General features: G+C 37.7%; 1 protein-coding gene across 2 annotated transcripts in view; it reads right to left on the bottom strand.

The window, feature by feature from the left end:
• Positions 1–20,385, bottom strand: part of faf1 (Fas (TNFRSF6) associated factor 1) — a 103,883-nt gene that overhangs the window by 68,516 nt on the left and 14,982 nt on the right. Inside the window, exons 6-8 of one of the 2 annotated variants that reach the window (XM_055167102.2) lie at positions 20,174–20,265; positions 12,123–12,231; positions 1,314–1,400 (exon numbers count right to left, since the gene is read on the bottom strand). In XM_055167102.2, coding sequence (XP_055023077.2) covers positions 1,314–1,400; positions 12,123–12,231; positions 20,174–20,265 — 288 coding nt within the window. The remainder of the gene's footprint in view (positions 1–1,313; positions 1,401–12,122; positions 12,232–20,173; positions 20,266–20,385) is intronic. The other variant, XM_055167103.2, reaches the window with a different exon arrangement.

Raw genomic sequence — 20,385 nt, 5'->3', positions numbered from 1 at the left:
GAAAATTAAAAAAAAACAGAGTTATATATATACTCAGTGAGGGCATTTGGCTGTTGTGGGGTGCACGTCTGCTTCTTTTGCAGAAAGGGGTCCATGGTGGCTCTCTTCTTCAGACTGCATGCATTTAATTTAAAATACTTTTGTCAGGCACAGTCGGGCATAACGTTAAATCCTTTATTTATTTATTTTAAAGCGAAAATACGCTTATAAAATTGTACAGTGTACATCCAAAACAAAACGTATTGGCTTCCATGTTATTTAAATCTTACCGAGGCGAGACAAACTCTGTTTCATTCAACTGTCCGACGTGCTTTCTCTTTAAATGTTCGTGCATGACCGAGGTGCTGCCGTGAATGATATTCATTGTCGACTATTTCTATTATCGATTTTTGTCGACAACATCGACGAATCGTTGCAGACATATTTAAAAGTGCATATTTTTTTATTTTTCTTGCCAAAAATGACAATCGTTTCGCTAGATAAAACCCTTATGCCTTGTTTGAGATCGTTTAGAGTCCTTTCAAATTGCAATTTTAAACTGGATTAAAACTGTTAAGTGTTGGGGTCCATTAAAGTCCATTAAAATGAGAAAAATCCTGGAATGTTTTCCTCAAAAAACATAATTTCTTTTCGACTGAACAAAGAAAGACATCAACATTTTGGATGACATTGTGGTGAGTAAATTATCTGAATTGACTAATCCTTTAATCTCAAAAAGACATAATGAAACTTTAGCCTGGGTTTGAAAGATAGGGTCACGATGCTGATACTGTAATGCGGAGCAAAATTTTGAACTATTGAAGTTTTCCTGTGTGCAAAAAATACTGTTGCTTGTCTTTAAATGTGACCACAGCCGGATACCCAGCAATTTTGGATAAAACAAGGCAAAATTTGTGCTGCCGGTGAAAGTCTAATAGACGTCTAACCATAGCCCAAGAATAGATGATGCGTATAGATGATGCGTATTCTCTTAGAACATGTAAAAGAATGAAAGCAAACACCTTGAACACCTGTTGACTTTACTTACGTGATCGTAAATCTCCCTAGTTTTTTTTCCAAAAATGGCCAAATTCAAGGTTATTTAGAGTAAAAGTGGGTTACTCATAGCCGGACTATATTGGGTATATACTTAGCCGTCATTTTACTGGCTCGTTATTGTTTGCTGGGCAGGATAAATACTCATAATAATATAAAGTTAATAGCTGATATTGCACCTCATCCGGTTACAACACCGTTTAGGCAACAACAAACTAGTGCCATACACATTGCAACAGGGTATTTAATGAAAAGATGATGGAAAAATTAAGACATACGGAGTCATCAGAGGCAGAGGCCGGCCAGCCATCCCACTGTTGATGTCGCACAGGGATGTTTGTCAGGTCTGAAATGTTCCTCTTCACCTAAGATATAAACAGGCACAAAGAACAGATATTAGGTACCATGGAAAATAGCACTTAAACCTATAAAATTCACAGAACGTCACAGCCATCACCATTTTTATGCTTTTTCAAAATTAAAATACATCAAGATATCTGACTTTAAAAGGATGTGAAAATGCAGAAGGCGTAAAAGAGCTTCACATCCCCAAAATTCCTCGGATGCCTCTCCTAATGCCCAATGCTAACAGCCCTTCACACGAGAAATGGACAGTATTACCCTTCCGCCATGCACTCCCATGTAACTGCACTTCATAACATCGCATGCATTTAACCCTCTACAGCACAGTGTTGCCCTCAGGCAACATACTACCTTTTTGAGCCTCACACCGACACTTTAATTTTTTTATAAAAAAAAAAAATATATGTATAATATCACCTGACATGTTTCTCCAATGAAATGAGGGGCTGGAGTAGTTGTGACCTTTTGTTTGGGGGTGGAGCCATGCTTTTGGAAGCAAAGCCACATGGGATGCAGTGCCCCCAATTGCCAGGATAAATATCACTTTTTAACATTTTTAAATTTAAATAATTTTACAGAAAAAAATATGTGTATGTGCATCAGTATGTAAAGAAGTATGTTTGATTGTCTGAAGACTTTCTTTGTTTTTATTTTCATACCAAGACCGTGTTTTTTGTTTGTTGCCCCAGGGCAACGTTGTGCTATAAGGGTACTAAAACACCAAGGTTTTTTATCTGATAAGATATGCATTAGAAAGTTTAACTCTAACAAACATCAATCACAAATGATTCCACTTAATCACAAACATGACTAATTAGTTTTATGGGCAACATTGTGCAGTTAGACCACTTTTATTCAGGCAAAATCATCCCAAAATGATGCATAACACACACATAAAAACATGCACACACACACACACACACACACACATGCACGCACGCACACACACACAAACACACACACAAACACATGCACACATTTGTTGGTTTATATGTTTATATGTAAATGTGGAAAACATTAACACATGCAGTGTTAGTTACAATTAGTAGTGTTCATGTTTGGCTATAATCATTTGTGATTGATGTTTTTTTTCTAATGCATATATTTATCATATACAGGGTTCCCACACCTTAGTTAACGTCAAATTCAAGGACCTTTCAAGGACTTTCCAGGTCCAATACCCTCAAATTCAGAGTCTAAATGTGGGGACATACTTCAAGGGAGAGCAAGGTTACAGATACATTATTACAGTTCCCTTTCAAGGGAACTCGCGCTGCGTCACTGCGGTGACACTTTGGGGACACCTCTAGAGGTAAGTGTGTCTGAATGTGTATATCAAATTCAACCAATGGTAAGGCTAAACAACAAAGACAGGGTGACGCAGGTGCCAGGAAGTATATCGCTATCTGAAATATTGCCAAAGACGACGTTACAGGGACGCAGGAAGTATGGCAAGGGAGACGCAGCGTCTCGTTCCCTTCTCAGGGAACAACCGTTACATACGTAACCCGAGACATTTTCAAGTGTCAAACACAATTATGCAAAAAGCATTTTGGTATGAATCAACATTCGCATACAGAAGATATAAGCATTTAAACTGAACAGTTTAGCACGTGTGCTTAAAAGGCTAGAAATGTATGATATTATCCTACACTACACAGGGAATAATATGGATTTTTTACCAGAAATCTTCTTGCATAAAATACATTCAATGACCTGTATCTATGTATGTATATTTTCAAAAACTTCCCAGGGCCTTGAATTTTTCCTCCCAGATTCACAAACTTTCATGGATGGAAAACCTGCATATAAAAAACCTTGGTGTTTCTATACCATTGCAGCACAATGTTGCCCTGAGGCAACAAAGTAAATTCTGAGTCAGGGGTGGTGGGGGGATAAATTGTATGATGGATATTTTATCAGTGACCCCCAAGCTCCCAAAAACTGAGGTGAAATATTTTTTTCCCCAAAAAATAAAAAGTCATGCCATAGAGGGTTAAACAGTTGATGTTGGCCCCAGCCTCTACGCCACTGTTGGTTTAAAACCCAACGCCAGGCTGATGTGCGGAGGACAGGGCTGATCAAAGCGGGCGTCGCCCAGAGCTAGATGGCCCATAGATTCAAGTGCATTATCCGCGGAGAATGTGCTACCCAGCGGTGCTAGATACAGAGGCAAAGAAAACTAGCTATTGTGAAGGAAAGCCCTGGTAGCGCATGGCCAAATCCCATCCACAGCCCACCAAGCAGACATGTATCTTCTGCCAATCCGAGGACTCGTGCCCACGGAGGCAGAAACGATGGCCACAAGACGCTTCTGAATACAAAGGACATGAAGCAGGGTTAAAAAAGAGACAGGACTGGGAATTTATTAGCAGATGGATTGATATTTATTCAGTTGAGAAAGATTAAATCCACATTATTGTGGATATTTGGTAGGGATGCACCAAATATTCGGCCACTGAAAATTGTCATCCGAAAATGGCCCAAAAGAGCACTTTCGGTTTTTGGCCGAAAGACTTTTATCATCGAAACAATACAGACGAAATGTTGCGACCTGCACTGGCTTATCTGAAGCAACATGTCTGCGATGTGGACGTATTTCAGTATCAGACTTAATTTTTAAACAGTACAGTGTGAAAAACGCTGTCATTATTATCTAACATATCTGAGGAATATAATAAAATTTTAATTTTTAAATATATATTTTTTTACAATTTTAAATAAATATTATTAGAAAATCGCTTGTTACGTTCGTCCCGCATTACATTCTCCCCGGTTCTCCCCTACACATGAGCGGGGTCAAGTTAAACATTTTAGTTTGAATTTTATTTTATACTATGCATTGTTGCAATGTGCCAAATAAATATTTGCATAATTTGTAAATGATTTATTCTTTAAAACTTGAATATTAATTTATGCAATTGCAATGCCTTGATTTTAGTAAGTTAGTGTCATGGCCATAAATAATGCCTTGGTTTCCTCTTTTTTTGGTTTCGGCCAAGAATTTTCATTTCGGTGCATCCCTAATTTTTGCAGTGTGAAATTTTTAGAAGGACCTCTTGACAGAAATGCTAAATAATATACAAAACTTATGTATCAGGGGTGTATACGCACAACCGGCGCAACGTCATAGAATGTCTCTGAACAGGTTCACGCCCACTTTAGGGGGAAAACAGACTAGACCTTCCATTGACTTCCATTCAAAATAGCGTAACAAAGCAACGCTCGTACACAGCCTGCAGGCGTAAATAACTAATGAAATCACTCAGATTAAACATGTTGAGTAATTATCTGTCCACCCTGCCTGCCATAGAGCGCGAAAGATACATCAACACATTTAATTTGGTCACTATAAAAACATTTCATTCTCCCAGCGTCAAATTTGTGTAACAACGCTCCCTATTGGCCAGAGGTGTCTTACCCGGACATTTACTCGTACCTCATCGAGTCAACAGGGAAGCAAGTGAATGATTTTACTTCGTATTTGAAAGTTACTTCGTATTTATATATTATGTCTTTATATTTAGAGTACTGAGTGCACTTTTCCGTCCAGCCATACAACTAACCTTAGTGATTTTCTAGTTACACAAATTTGACGCTGGGAGAATGAAAGGAACATGCTTTTATATTGACCAAATTAAATGTGCTAATATATCTTTCGCGCTCTATGGCAGACAGGGTGGACAGATAACTACTCAACATGTTTAATCTGAGTGATTTCATAAGTTATTTACGCCTGCCGGCTGTGTATAAACGTTGCTTTGTTCCGCTTTTTGAATGGAAGTCAATAGAAGGTCTGGTCTGTTTTCCCCCAAAAAGGGGCGGTGACGAAATTTACAGTCAAGTTCCCGGATGTGCCGGTAGTCCGTATAAAGACCTTTTTATAATGAACCGTTATGTTTTTATTACCTTAGAATGAGGCGTTTTTATCTACATACACAGAGGGTCCCCTTACGTAGAAGTCGCCATTTTGTGCCGCCATGTTTCTACAGAAGCCCTTAACGGACAAACATTTTTAACTAAGTTGTCTCAGTCAATTACATGTTTTTCCAGTGGCGGCTACCATAGCTTCTCTATGCATTTCAAAAGTGAGGGGTGAGCGGTGGACTAAGCCGTTGGTTGCAATTCGCAACCTCACCACTGAATGCCGCTAGAATTTACACACTGCACCTATAATATACATTATAAAATGTTATTATGAAATCTATTCTTCAGGGTTGTAATGAAGCCATTGCATAATGACTTTCCTCTGTGAAAAAAAAACATATTTTCCAATCTTAATTATAAAAGGATAGTAAGTGAAGACTGGGCGTGCATATTACTTTTATTTGCATCCTAAAACCTCCTCCTTGACTATTGTATACGCATGAAAAAGCAACTAATACATGATCATAAATAAAGAACAATAAACATTTCATGTCCTACAGAAGACAGAAAGTCATATAGGTTTCAAAAAAATTATTATTAACTTATTTTAGGATGAACCATTACTTCAAGACAGAAATGTACATATCTCTTTCCGGGTATCTTGGTCGGGCGCAATAAAGGGAAACAAATTCAGATATTGACAACATCACTTTAGGTCGACTTAAGTCAGAAACCGATCCATCGCAAGCGCACACACACGCATTTCAAACAAGCCCACACACCGGGCTGTGCGTTTTTCTTATTGAAGCGAGCAAGGGTCAGAAGGGTTGGCCAGTGTTATTACAGAGTGTAATATCTGTGTTTGACCAGAGGGCTACAGGGATTTGGCTGCCCAGGTCTGACCGACAGGCAGCCGTAAACACCAGCTCTTGGCTGTAATGAACCGTTTAGGGTCAAATGGCATCGCAGTCTAGAAGAAAGTAGAAAGTAACGTCATCATGGTGGGTCGTGCTGAAGCATTTAGCCGCTATAACCAAACGGCCCTTTGCGGGACTTTGATATTTCATCGGTTAACTTCATTTGGTCTTTAATATGAGCACTGCCCTTCTGTCAATATACCTATAACACTCTGTACTTCTGCCAGACTTCAACCCATCATGACAAACATCCAGAGAAGGTATTCACTGTTATTTGACTTCAAAACAGATTTAGGTTTATTGGAGAGGGATGATCGGAACAGTTTTGAAAATAATATAGCAAATAAAACCTGAGACATGCACTATTATTTCATTTTAAAACTGATTTAGGTGGCTTGGAGGACCATTTCTGGAAAATATAGAAAAAAATCGAAAGATTTGAACTAAAGGGGGTGAGGTAAGAGCTCTTTCTGCAACTACGGCGAATTATAATTGACATACGAAGAGAAAGCCCCATACTGCTCCAATATTCACAAACACAAGTGTCATTACCTATTCATGAGCTACGAATTCCTCCTCTAAGCAGTCAGGGGTCCGCAAATTAAAGCCAACATTACCCAACTAAATGAGAAAAAAATATACACGGAAAGGATAAACAAACAAATCCACCGAATAACAAGTTTATTTACTACTGATTTCTGAAAGAAAGTAAAGAGAGTTTGGAGATGTTCAGAACGCCTGACATTTGTTCTGTCACTCCCCGTAAGGAACAATGAGGTTTGATTAAACAATGAAGGAAAAAACAGAGTCCTATTAAATCCCGCTCCACTGACATTTCATTTTAAATGTCACAATAGAAGTCTTTAGCAGCAGGGAACAGACTTCCATAGTGAAGGGGAAAAAAACAATACAGAAAACGTTGACATTATATCAGAAAATGCAGGAAGATTTCGCGGATAAAGACATTTCAGATGCAGGGATTATATTCTTACGTGCCGCGTGCAACGGCGCATTTCATTCGAAAAGGTTTATGTTCATACACAACGATTCGCACAAAAGGCACATCGAGAGAGAAGAAAATAAATATTTTTTAAATTACACACAAAACAATATTTCCATATGCTTGCTTGGTATATGAATTGCGTAAATACAGAGATACAGACAGACAGGTTTCTGTGTTTTGCTGCCCCCTTACTGACAAAATCACAACTGCACACTTTTATTTGTTGATTAATTTAAATGAAATATGTTAAAAGAAAAACTAAACTGGGAGGTTTTATTCAATTTTTTAAATAAATAAAAATGGCAAGCGGAAGGTTAAACAGTTTGCGGCATTAGCAGGGAATCTTAAAATTAATATCTTCGAATAAAAAGAAAATGCCTGACAGGTCTTGCAAATGAAATTGTCTGCAATAAACAAGTCTCTTTCCCAGACAAACACACACACACACACACACAGAGTAATGATCCAATCTTTCTAAATGCCAAGTACTGGTAATCCTTGGCTGGAGAGAAATCAAAGAGAAGAAAAGGTTGCTGTTAAACAGTCACAAGCTCTTCAGCACCAGATGCCTTTTATTCACACTCTTTTACTCTTTATCCTTCTTTTCTACCTCTTCGTTTATCTCTCCAGCTGCGGAGAGAAACGTTGTGGGGCCGCAAAAAAATCCCTGGGACGGTTCGTCTGGTCACGGACGGCGGAGCCCTATCGGCCGGGCCTATTCTCCCCGCCACTTTCCTGACAAACATTTGCTCTGAGGCTTAAGCTCGGCCCCACACTCGGGTTTGGGAATGCCAATCAGAGGAGGAGAGCGGGGCCTGGGGCCGAACAGTGGAAGGGTACGTTCCCTGGGAGCCTGGAGGCAAAGCGAGAGCCTTTGGCAAAGACAAACAACAGGACAGCACTAAGGGACTCTCTCTCTTTTAGGCTGCTTCTATTGATATGCACAAGTAGAAAAGCATCAGCCGGTCTTCAGCAAAGACAAAAGACGCGCAGGAAAAAAGGTTGGAGAGGAGTCCTCTCCATATGTGGCTGTGAGGGGGTGAATGGGAAAAAAAGAGGCGAGATTGTGAGTTGCTTTTTTGTTGCATTTCCATCCTGGGCTTCGGTGTTGAGGCCACAACCGTAAAACAAAAACTTCTCAGACTTGTTAGTAACTTTTTCTTGCGGTGGATCCCCGCCGAGCTTTTCTTTGGGTTCACGTGTTTATTTTCTGGCATTTCTGACACAAAGGCAACTACTTGGACACTTTTGAGTTAGTTCGTGGTAGAAATGTTCCCATCCTCAATGAGGAAGAAGTCTGCTCTCCAGAGCCAAAGTAACTAAAGACCGATCCAGCTAACTAAATTAACTTGCCGAATGACAAAAGCTCTTCATTTAATCCACATTTAAATTGCATGTGATCCACGTAAGGCGGCAAATTTTATCTCTCCTTCTAACTCGCTCTCCTCCTCACAAAGAAAGAACCAGAACGCCTGAGGATCAGTCCGGTCGGGCCACAGCGGCTTGTTTGATTCGGCTTTGTCCGGTCACTCGGTCCCCTACCAAGCCAACAGCTTCGTTTCCTGCTCTTCTTTTCTCTTCCCCGCGGGCCCTAACTCTCCAGTTGTTGTAATCCCGACAGAAACACTTAAGGTTCACAGTAGGTGCTCATCAAAACCATCTGCTGAGGGAAAGAGAGCGCTCACCCATCTCACTTTAATCTCTTCAATTAGCACCATTACAAACCTGTCAAGTAGTCTGATTACTGTAATGGTGACCAGCGGCATCGAGGCGGCAGTTCGAAGAGAAGGGGATTATGGGATTGCATGCAAGCCGATGGGGTTTTTAAAAAAAAGTAAAATAAAAGGGATACTGCTGCTGCTCTGGCTAAATATATGAAGTGAACCATTTCTACATACAAAGAATTTTGCAAACAATATCAATATCTAAAAGTACTATGCAATTAAAAATGTATTTATTTATTTATTTTTATGCAAACTTTGATCGCACTTTTCACTTTAGATTAAAGTCACCCAAAAACGACTCGAGTGTCACGATATTTAAAAACAAACAAAAAAGAACAATCACAGATGTCTGTTTCTTCAAAACGACACTACACAGTCTCAACATGACTCCCCCCGCTCTGAGGGAGGGGTTCGAGCGGCGCTGTCAGTCCACGGGGAGCTTGTTACACTTGACGTGGAGCGCGCTACCTGCTGTGAATAATTAATGGAGCCATTTCCAGAAAGCCGTGTGTAGGTTACTGGGGCAGGCCGAAGAGAATGCGAGTGAGCCGGGGAGGGGTTGTGTGTGTACGGAATAAAGCGTTTGGGTTTTGTGTTCCACACAAACCAACCTTAAATACAACACAGAGCGCTTTAAAAGAGAAGGATGAAAGGAACGGCGTCGCACAGGTCTGATGGGAGAGGCAAAGAGCTGATGAGCCACAGGGGGGTTTGTGAGCTCTTTAGTACTGAGGCCTGCTTGTACAAAACACTGTGGTGAACAGAAAGGATGGACTGAGAATCGAACCCAAAATTAACAACACTGATGGATGATTTTAAATGATTTGGCATTGTGATATAAAATTAGGTATGTGGTCTATTGCAACTACAGACCTAAAAGGTTAGTTGGACCAAAAAATATTTCCAAAACTGTATGATTTACTTCTAAAAAATAAAAAAATTAAATAAAAAAATTATTTTGCATAATGTTTAGGTTTCTCTTTTTTTGTATTGAAACGGTTACATCTTTTGTGTTTCATGTGAAGGTAAGTGGAAAAAAATGATTAAAATTTTTTTTTAAAGCACCCCTGTGAATAAACACATAGATCCAAAAGGGGATTCTGGGGGAAAGAATTTAGTTTTGTATAAGTAGCTCAATGAATATTGTAGGGCTGCTTACTTATTATTATTATTAGTTTACTATTAATCTATTAAATCTTAAAAAATCTGATTTTTCACTTATTATAGCTAAATAAGGTACTAAATCGGGGTATTCACATGTTTAAAAGTGTACTTTCAAAAGTGCAAAAGCCACACACTACAAAGTTTTACTAAAATAATCGTATTGATTTTGACAACAAATAATTTTTATCGATTTTTATTTATTTAAAGAGCACCTATTGATCGATTCACGATTTTACATTTCCTTTGGTGTGTGAGTGTGTATTAGTACATGTTAATGATATGCAAAAAGTACATACTCCAAAGTAAACAATGACGCGAGTTATCGTCTCCAACCTAACTCTTTTTTCTTGGACTACAACAAACACACGAATTGTAGGCAACTATTTACTTCCTGGTATTGGTGACGTAGACAAGACCGACATTATCATAATTCCTCCCACTTCGGACGTAGCCTATAAGTTAACTCCTGTTAGCAACCGAATCTTTCAAACATGGTAAGGAGCGCCATGTTTCCGGCTGACGTCAGAGGTATTCAGGCCAATCACACAACATACAGATTAGCTGGCCAATCAGGAACACAGAGCTTTTCAAATTCGTTTGTTTTAGGAATAGAGTGAAATCTGGAGCTACAAAAATGTACAGTATGTGGAAAATAATTGTAATATTGTTTATAACCATAACCTAAGCAAACACATTGTATTATACAAAACACAAAATAACATTGTTTTTAGCAATGAAATAGGTGCTCTTTAATATTTATTTAAAAGGGGCCATGGCATGAAAATCTGACTTTTCCATGTTAAGTGCTATGATTGGGTCCCCAGTGCTTCTATCAACCTAGAAAATGTGAAAAAGATCAACCCAGTAACTAAGTGTTGGTAAACCATTCTCTACAAGCACATGAGAAAATAGGTCGTTGAAATTTGGCTCTCTTATTATAATAATACCGCCCTTTAATATGCACTATCCAATCACAGCACTGCCATTTAGTGCAGAGAAACTGAGAGAGAGAAAATAATTCACAGCACAATTAAGTTTCAATTGCAACAAACCGCTCATTTGCATTTAAAAGGACACACCCAAAACGGCACATTTTTGCACACACCTACAAAGTGCCAATTTTAACATGCTATAATAAAATTATCTGTGGGGTATTTTGAGCTAAAACACCAAAGGGACACCAAAGATTTATTTGACATCTTAAAAAAGTCTTGTGAATGGCCCCTTTAATCGATTAGTTGTTGATTAGTTGTCATTTAAAGGAATAGTTCACCCAAAAATAAAAATTCTGTCATCATTTTCTGTAGAAATTTCTTTATTCTAAAGAACATGAAGAAAGATATTTTAAGGAATGTTTGTAACCAAACCAATCATGAGCACCATTTACTTCCATAGTATGAAAAATGAATACTATGCAAGTGAATGGGGCTCACAAAGGGTTTTGTTACAAACATTTCTCAAAATAACCTAACCCTCGTGTTCATCAAAATAAAGAAATGTATACAGGTTTGTAACAACATGCGAGTGAGTAAATGATGACAGAATTGTTATTTTTAGGTGAACTATCCCTTTATTCAAGTGACCATATCACAAGACTTGTGCAGCAGTTCTTGTTACATCAAAGTAAAATAAAACGTGATGAAAAATGAACAAACCAATTGGTCAAAGTGACAGAAATTGATTCTTTATAGCACAAAAAATGCTACAAAACCCGATGTTTCCATAAGCAACCCTCGAGATCTAAAGATCTCACGACTTTACCCAAATTAACAGTCAAACTATGCCAAAATGGGAACTGTCAATTTGACAAATTTTGAGATTTTCACATAGCCAGCAGCGGCTGTTCTGCAAAATAAGTCCAGCTTAGAGATAATTAGTTTTGGCTCAATGTTGGCCTTACCATTTCAACCACAATGAGGACTATTATTTTAGCATGTAGTCATTAAAATGACACCCCACCTTTACAAAAGAAAGCACAAACCCTGACAAACTCAGCAGAGAGACAGATAGACAAACAGCAGGTGACAGACAGTTATGTGGTTGTCTCACCTCCTGGATGGTTTTGCTGGCAGGGAAGTTGAGGCTGTAATCTCTCTGTTCTTCACGGTGACTAATGATGAGCAGGTAGTTCTGATTTGACGACCCTTGCTGGGCGCTGCTAAACGCAGGACAGAGGGAGGAAAAGAGAAAGAGCATTAGAGTTCAGCAATGGACGAGTTAGGGCTCGTTTTCCTCTCCCAAGAGCCTTTGGGTTCAGACAAGCCTGCGCTACCCCGCTGCTCTGCCCGGCCCTGACTCCATTCACCTTCACAACCAAAAGGGGTAAAGGGTAGAGTCAAGGGCCCTGTAGAGCTCCATCTGGAGGTGCAGGCACGCTTATCAATTGAGGCTAAGAGTCATAAATGTCAGACAATAGACACAAGAGGGTTTGCGGTACTCGACCGGTCCTCCATCAGCCTAGGATCGCTGACCTCAGCCCAAGGTTTGAGATTCATGGGAGTCACGCTGACGGTTTGGAGTGGAGGAGGCCTCATCTGATGGCAAATGATGGGGGTTAAGTAGCGCTTTGAGCAAACTCTCGGTCTGTGTGCGTGAATATGAATCAACAGCTTAGAGACGAGGCTGTCGGTTAATCAGGGTTCGAATGAAAGCAGCCAGGAAGAGAAGAGTCGGGGAATTAATATGTAACGCACACATTAATTATGCAACCGGCGCCTTAATCTGAGGAGCTTTGGACAAGCTTATGTTAACAGAGGACCAAATTTACTGTAATGGCAGCTTATTTACATTGACTAAAACTGCGAAATAAATATGTAAATGTAATGTTTGTTGTAGCTAGCGATGCAGATTGAAACGGTGGCCTAGGAGAGGGAGATGCATATGTGATGCTGTGGCAAGTGGAAAAACACAGCTAACACAGTCATGAATATAGACAATGAGAGGGGGGGTTAATGTTCTAGGTGTCAAGACTCTTACCAAAAAGTCATTACATTTGCGAAATAGGCATCAGTAATGTTCATAGCATTAGTTGTCATAATCGTAAAATTCACATTGTAACTAAAACATTTCATTAAAATCAATATTGATGTTACATTTACATTTATCGCACCTGGCAGACGCTTATATCCAAAGTGCCATACTGTGCATTCAACCTATACATTAATTGTTCCCTGGCAATCCCTTTCACATTGCTAATGCAATACTCTACCAGCTGAACTACAATACGGTTATTATTCGATAATTAATACATTTTTAAAATTAAAGTTTATTTTAAGAAATTAATAAAAATTAAAAACTAAAGATGCTTAAAAGGGTTATTTGCAGTGATATAACACTGTCCGAATTTTTTTTAAATGGTCCCTAGTTGTTACTAGGCTTGTACCCTTTAAAAGGTCCTAATATGTAGCACTTGGGTACAGATATGTATAAACTTGGTACCAATATACTAATATGCACTCTTTGGAACCAATACTGTATGAACAAATACTATTATGAAATTTTTAAGGGGAAAAAAAGCAATATTTGAAAGGATACCTCCCTAATAACAGCTAGGAACCTTTTTCACCATTTATCTGACAGTGTATAGAAAAACTTTTAATCAAATGTTCAAGGTTATCTTGTCAGACGTTGAGGTACAAAACAGATAAGCTGATCCTAAAATTTTAGAGATGACACAAAAAATATCTGCACTGAAATAAGAACCGGGCTAAAGTCGTAATACTTATTCCTTGCCTGGCACTGACCCGTGTGATTTAACATTATGGTCTGTTTTTATTTTCTAATGATAAAATAAATGTTCCTGAAACTAATGATACAAGAATCATCATGTGTTTGTGCGCCTAAAGTGAAGACAGAGGCGATCAAAATCCCAAATAAATGTTTTAGGAAGCCAAGTTTAGGTATTTTTGCGCAGAATGACAAAGCGTAGTGTCAATAAAATCACTAATATCAGGTTTTTACATCATAAATAAAGGTTTAAGGCCTGGTTTAACATACTAGGCTTAGCTAAAGCCAGGACTAGGCCTAAGTTAAATTAAGACGTTAAGACGCATTAATTCATAAACATGCCTTATAAAAATACATCACTGGTCTTAAGACAAATCAATGGCACTGGCATATTTTAAGATCTGTACGTGCAACTTATTTTCAGTTGAGACAAGGGCTGTCACATTGACTAAATAATCATCTCATCGCGATTGTTTGACCTCATCGCGATGATTACAAATCACCGCAGTGATTGCACATCTCTCTAAAAAACACAAGGGGGAGCTGCAGCGCCTGTATGAACAAGACCGTATTAAATTACTTTTATATGTGTTATCTGTATTAATATTTACTGCCAGGTAAACCTTGCAAAGATTTCATTAAATAATCACAACAATGTGTGAAAATTATTTCATGAACAAAAAAAGTATGAGAATTAAATGTCAAAGCAATAAAACAGGCAATTAATTGTCATAATCATCACAATTTATTAGACAATTAAACGAAAACACCACCGTTTTTCAATATTTTACTATGTTCTTACCTCAACTTAGATACATACCCATCTTTTTTCAATGCATGCACTTTTAATCTTTGTACAGGGCTTCTTGAATGTGTTAGCATTTAGCCTAGCCCCATTCATTCCTATGGCTCCAAACAAAAGTTTTATTTTGTGCCACCATACTTACTCGTGTAACTACTCATGTAACAGTCTTTAAATAGGAAAAAATGGAAGTGTTTGGTGGCTTCTAAATTCATCCCTGTTTGGAGCCATAGGAATAAATGGGGCTAGGCTAAATGCTAACACATTTACAACGTGCTATACAAAGTGCACGCATTGAAAAAAGAAAGGTATGTATTAATTCGTCTAAGTTGAGGTAAGAACAACAGTAAAATATTGAAAAACTGTAGTGTTTTTCTTTAACCGTCAGCCAAATTTCATAATCATGACAGCCCTAGTTGAGACAGCTGAAATGGGTTTTAGTCTAGGCCTAGTCTTAAACCTTGTCTGTGAAAGCAGGGATAAGTATTGTATATTGAAGGCTTCATTTTTAATCTGTTATTTACAGCAATAAATACAAATTACATATTTTTGACATTTTTCAGTTATGGCTACTTTGACGCTCTTAATCTCGAAATTAGATTACGCAACTTTAGCGGGGCCACAAATTGTATGATCAACAGAATAGCATTGCAAAATTATGATGAGTCAAGTTGAAGTAAACTTAAAAGCAAAAGTTTACTTTCTGGTGACTTAAAACTACGTGAGATTTTCTCACCCAGCTAATCTGAAACATAAGCTTGATCTGTAGGAGCTTAACCAGGTTCAGCCCTCTGTGGTCCCAAACCCCCGTAAACTCACCCTAAATGTTTCACCACACCACTGGAGGATATACAACGTCACGAGCTGATACAGACAGAAAATAAACCACTGTGTAAATGAAGAGCTGGTTTCATTCAAAGATAAGCGTGCCGTCGCGCAACCTTGCAAAGATCAAGATTCTATTAAAGTTCCCATATCTCAAAATCTCTGTCTCAGTTTTCTCATTCACACATACTTTAACTGCTATACGGATGACCTGTACCACCACTAAATGAAATACACTTCACCTTATTTTTCTTCCTTATAATATTATTTTCTTATCTGCTTCTTATTTATTATGCTTTTTAGCGTCGTCTGTTTTGATTTAACTAGTACTAATTGCTGTAAGTATAAACAGTTTTTCCTTTCTGCCAAAACCAGCAGATTTCTCTGGCCCAGAGTCTCAAAGGAGATCAGACGCCGAAAATGAGATAAATACCAAATGCGCACAGACTCATTTGCTCATTTGTATTTGAAATAGCAGAAGTTCAAATTAAAATAACCTTAAACACACACATCTCCTGGAAGCAACAGAAATAGATGATTCGTTTTAAATTATTCATAAAGTTCCATTATTTATGCTGGAGATTAGAGGTTTGGATACCTCCACGAGCAAGCAAAAAAAAGAGAGAGAGATGAGCTTGGCTCATCACTGGATTTCTGTAACTACCTTGGATGGGAAGTCTGTCTTGAAAGCTCAAAAGCCTGTGCCGTATTTGCATTCAAAACAGAGGGAGGAAAATGAGGCGGGCCGCGAAGTTTGAGGATGGGTTTGATTAATATGTTTGGATATGGAGTGCTGAGGTATGCTTTGCAGTAATTGCCTACAGTGGCTTTTATTTGTTGAATTTTGTGCCATTGCTTGCCGCCTACATCCGGTCCATGGGGAGACACAAAACTTTATTTCAAACTAACAATCTGAAAGTCCTTCTGTTCTTAGAACTTGCAAAAATGATTCACGTACACAGCTAAAAATAAACAAGCACCAGGATAAATATGAAAGCAAAGCATAGAAGGTGCTTAAAGCGAATAGGAGTATTAGGCACGACGTGTGGTAAAATGACTGTAATGCACGGCTTTAAACGGCTGAGTGTGTTAACAATAAATATAAGAAAATTTTGACTGCACATTCAAAATTGTATTATATTGCAGTCAAAATTTTCTTATATTTGGTATTCATCCTTCTTGGCTTGCACCTCGGACGGAGTGCGTTTGCTTATGTTTAGTTTAAACAAAAATCACAACAAACACTGTTTTCAGTAGTGCAGTGCAACATATTGAAAATAGTGCAATATTGCAAATGTGCACATCGTGATGAGCAAACAGCAATGAGTTGCAATAAATTTAATTTACTTTTAATACTTCAAAAAGTAACGTATATGCGGATAATATAGTGTCTGATTTGTTTTATGCAACAGTAAAACAAATAAAACATGGCTGTTACCTTTCAGAAATTATCAGATGCTTTTACCCCTGAAATATGAAACATATGTTGGTTATATACAGTATTGTACAAAAGTCTTAGGTCACCATGCCACAACTAGATTAGTTGTTTTTGCAATGTTATAGTGATCATATACAATTGTTTCTCAGTCTCTTTAATAGAATACATCCAGAAAATACAGGAAATATGTATATAGTATTAAAACCTGTATAAAAATGTAAACTGATGTGTCAAGTTTTTAGGGTAAACTCCCCTTCCACTTGAGTAATAGCAAGAAACTGTAAGATCTAAACCTAAATAAAATTAAATCCTAATATCTAATTTTTATTTATTTATTTGTTTAAATTATTTATTTGTTAAATAAATTGTAATAATATTTAAATTGATTTTAGAAAAAAGTTAAATATCATATTGCATATCAGATTATTTAGCATGCTATCACATATCAAATTTTCTTCAATATTGCATAGCCCCAGTTTTCAGCAAGTAATGGTTCACTTATTTAACTAGTTTACTCTTTAGTTAACTCTAACTAATGCTATTAATATACAGACCTGGTGAGTTAAACTACAATATAATCTGAATATTGATAATTCAATCAGATTTGATGAACAGCCTAATCAGTTTTAAAAATGAAGGCTGGGAAATGTCTTTAATCTTAAAGGAAAACACCTCTGTTTTTCAATATTTTATTATGTTCTTACCTCAATTTAGAAAAATTAATAAATACCTATCTTTTTTCAATGCATGCACTTCTAATCTTTGTACAGCGCCTCGTGAATGTGTTAGCATTTAGCCTTCAAACAGGGATGAATTTAGAAGCCACCAAACACTTCCATGTTTTCCCTATTTAAAGACTGTTACATGAGTAGTTACACGAGTAAGTATGGTGGCACAAAATAAAACTTTTGTTTGGAGCCATAAGAATGAATGGGGTTGTGCTAAATGCTAACACATTCAAGAAGCGCTGTACAAAGATTAAAAGTGCACGCATTGAAAAAAGATAGGTATGTATTTATTCATCTAAGTTGTGGTAAGAAGATGGTAAAATATTGAAAAACGGTGGTGTTTTCCTTTAATAAAAAATGGTATATTGTTGTTATTATTATATAAACAATATAAGAACAATTGAAGTAACATAATAATTAACCTAAAATTCCCCCATGTTGGCTTAACTGTAATGTGGTGAGATGAAACGCAAACTAAATGGATCTTAAAAATCTGTGATGCTATTCTTCAATAATTTAAGACATATCATGGGGACGTGAAAATGTACTGCATAGCAGGAAAGTCCCGGTTACATTTCACACAAAACTGATCTTCTATTAATTTGCTAAACCACCGGGAACAGTAACACGCAAACTGTAGTCATCCCAGTTTCGAAATATGTGTGAGTAAAGAAATCTGAGCAAATGAGAAAACAGCATTAGCCCTTCTACCAACATCAGTGTAGCAAGAGCAAGATCTGCTGAAGAACAACTTACATCTCTCTCTCTCTCTCTCTCTCTCTCTCTCTCTCTCTCTCTCTCTCTCTCTCTCTCTCTCTCTCTCTCTCTCTCTCTCTCTCTCTCTCTCTCTCTCTCTCTCTCTCTCTCTCTCTCTGAACTAACAGCTTTTCTGCTCACCCCTCTCTTTGCAGCAGGAGAGGACAATCACAGGTGACTATGGGGTCACACCTAACTAACACTGGCCCTTTCTTCCTCTCCCCTATTTTGACTCCTCAAAAATAGTTTCCGGGACATAATTAGAGCACGCCACCGTTGATGAGCTCTAGCTGGTGCTGGATATTAGATATTGTGCCATTTAGTGAAAGAGGTGACAGGTCTCAGCGACACATCACCTACCCGAATGAAAAAAAAAACTGAGATCAGTTTAGCTGTCAGGATCACTGCAAAATCTATTGTCGGGCTGGATCTTTGTGAACACCTAACCAATAGGCCCTAACCTAGTTAACAATCAGGGTCAGTAATTATTCAGGGTTCAGGTAATGACGACAATAAAATATTTTTTTTTTTTATTATTTGCTACCAGAAACTTTCACATTATTGTACGGGCCCCTTAACAACACAGTAAACTGCAGCTGTCAGATATCTACATTGGCTGCTTTATTAATTATAAGTATATATTGTGTGATTAATATAAAGTGTTTTTAACAGAGAACTACATAAAAAATCTGCAATCCCACAAATACAAATTCTGACTTTTACAGTGCAACTTAAAATGCAACCGGATCGAATAAAAACTCGAGTGTCTGACAAGTTGCTAAATAACAGTAGAAAGAAAAACCTACAAACTAAAGTGTTGACGTGTTTTGAGGCATTCGGTTATCACAATGTTAGTTTCCAGCCCATTAAGTGCTTTTCTCTGAATGTTTTCGCACTCTAGAGTACAGTGTCCACACAAGCTGACAGAGATGCCAGTTTATACTCAGCGTTCCTCCCGCCGGGACTTACAGCAATGCTAATCAACACATAATTACATACACAAACACATCTATATTACACACGTAGCTCTTTCCAATTAAGACGCTTTCATTTAGATCTTGCCGACGGCCAAAACCTCTCACACATTTTAAGGATTGTATTACAGATGAATGATTAAGTGATGATGCGCCAGTTAGTTTACTCTTTACATGGTGACTGTGCATGTCAAGTCACAGCAAATCTATTCCACTACAACAGCTACATAATGTTTTTATTAAGAAATGGCCAAATGATTCAATGATTCAATATATAATAAATAAGCAAGCATATGAAAGAACATGGGGAAGGATCACATTTGAATAAAAAGTATGAAAATCAAACTGAGGGCAGTGGTACTGCAGACATAGTGGTAAACATGGACAGGCAGCGCCACCTTGTGGTTAATCAAAACTTAACCCTGTGAATATGAAGCAGTGAATGTAGTGAATTTAAACATGATTTTAAAGAATTTAAAGATTAAGAGAATAACAGTATGAAGAAAAAGTCATGGCTAACTTACAGGACAAAATGCAAGAAATGCATTTTCATTGGCATGCAATTTGGCAGCTGACATGCAAGTTTAAATGGTGTTATAGAGTGATTTTAGACGATAAAGCTAAGACAATCACTGATTTCAATTATATTTTGCAATCTTGGTAAACTCGCAAACTTTTTTCACTCTTCTTCAGTTTAAGCAGACAGGAGCTGTACCTCCTATGCCTTCGCCTGTTCAATGCCCTACATAGAAAATTAGCCGATAAGGGGCTTTACCAAGATGACAGCCAAATTAATACAATCTTTTTACAGAGGATACACATTTTTTATAAGGACACAAACACAGACATACCTGCTCTGACTGGTGCTGGCTGATGGGGCAATATCAGGGGTGAGCACATATAGGCTGTTGTTCTTGGGTAAATGTAAACTCTTAAGAACCGTCTAAAAGAGAAAGAGAGGCTAATTTAATACTTGTAGGTACATTTCTTAATTATTGTTTTTATTTCAACCATCACAAAAAAAATTATCTTGGTGCATATGATATTATACATCACTACACTT

Source organism: Misgurnus anguillicaudatus, chromosome 5, assembly GCF_027580225.2.
Source record: "Misgurnus anguillicaudatus chromosome 5, ASM2758022v2, whole genome shotgun sequence".
Classification (NCBI taxonomy): Eukaryota; Metazoa; Chordata; class Actinopteri; order Cypriniformes; family Cobitidae; genus Misgurnus; species Misgurnus anguillicaudatus.
This window is presented reverse-complemented; position numbering and strand designations above follow the sequence as displayed.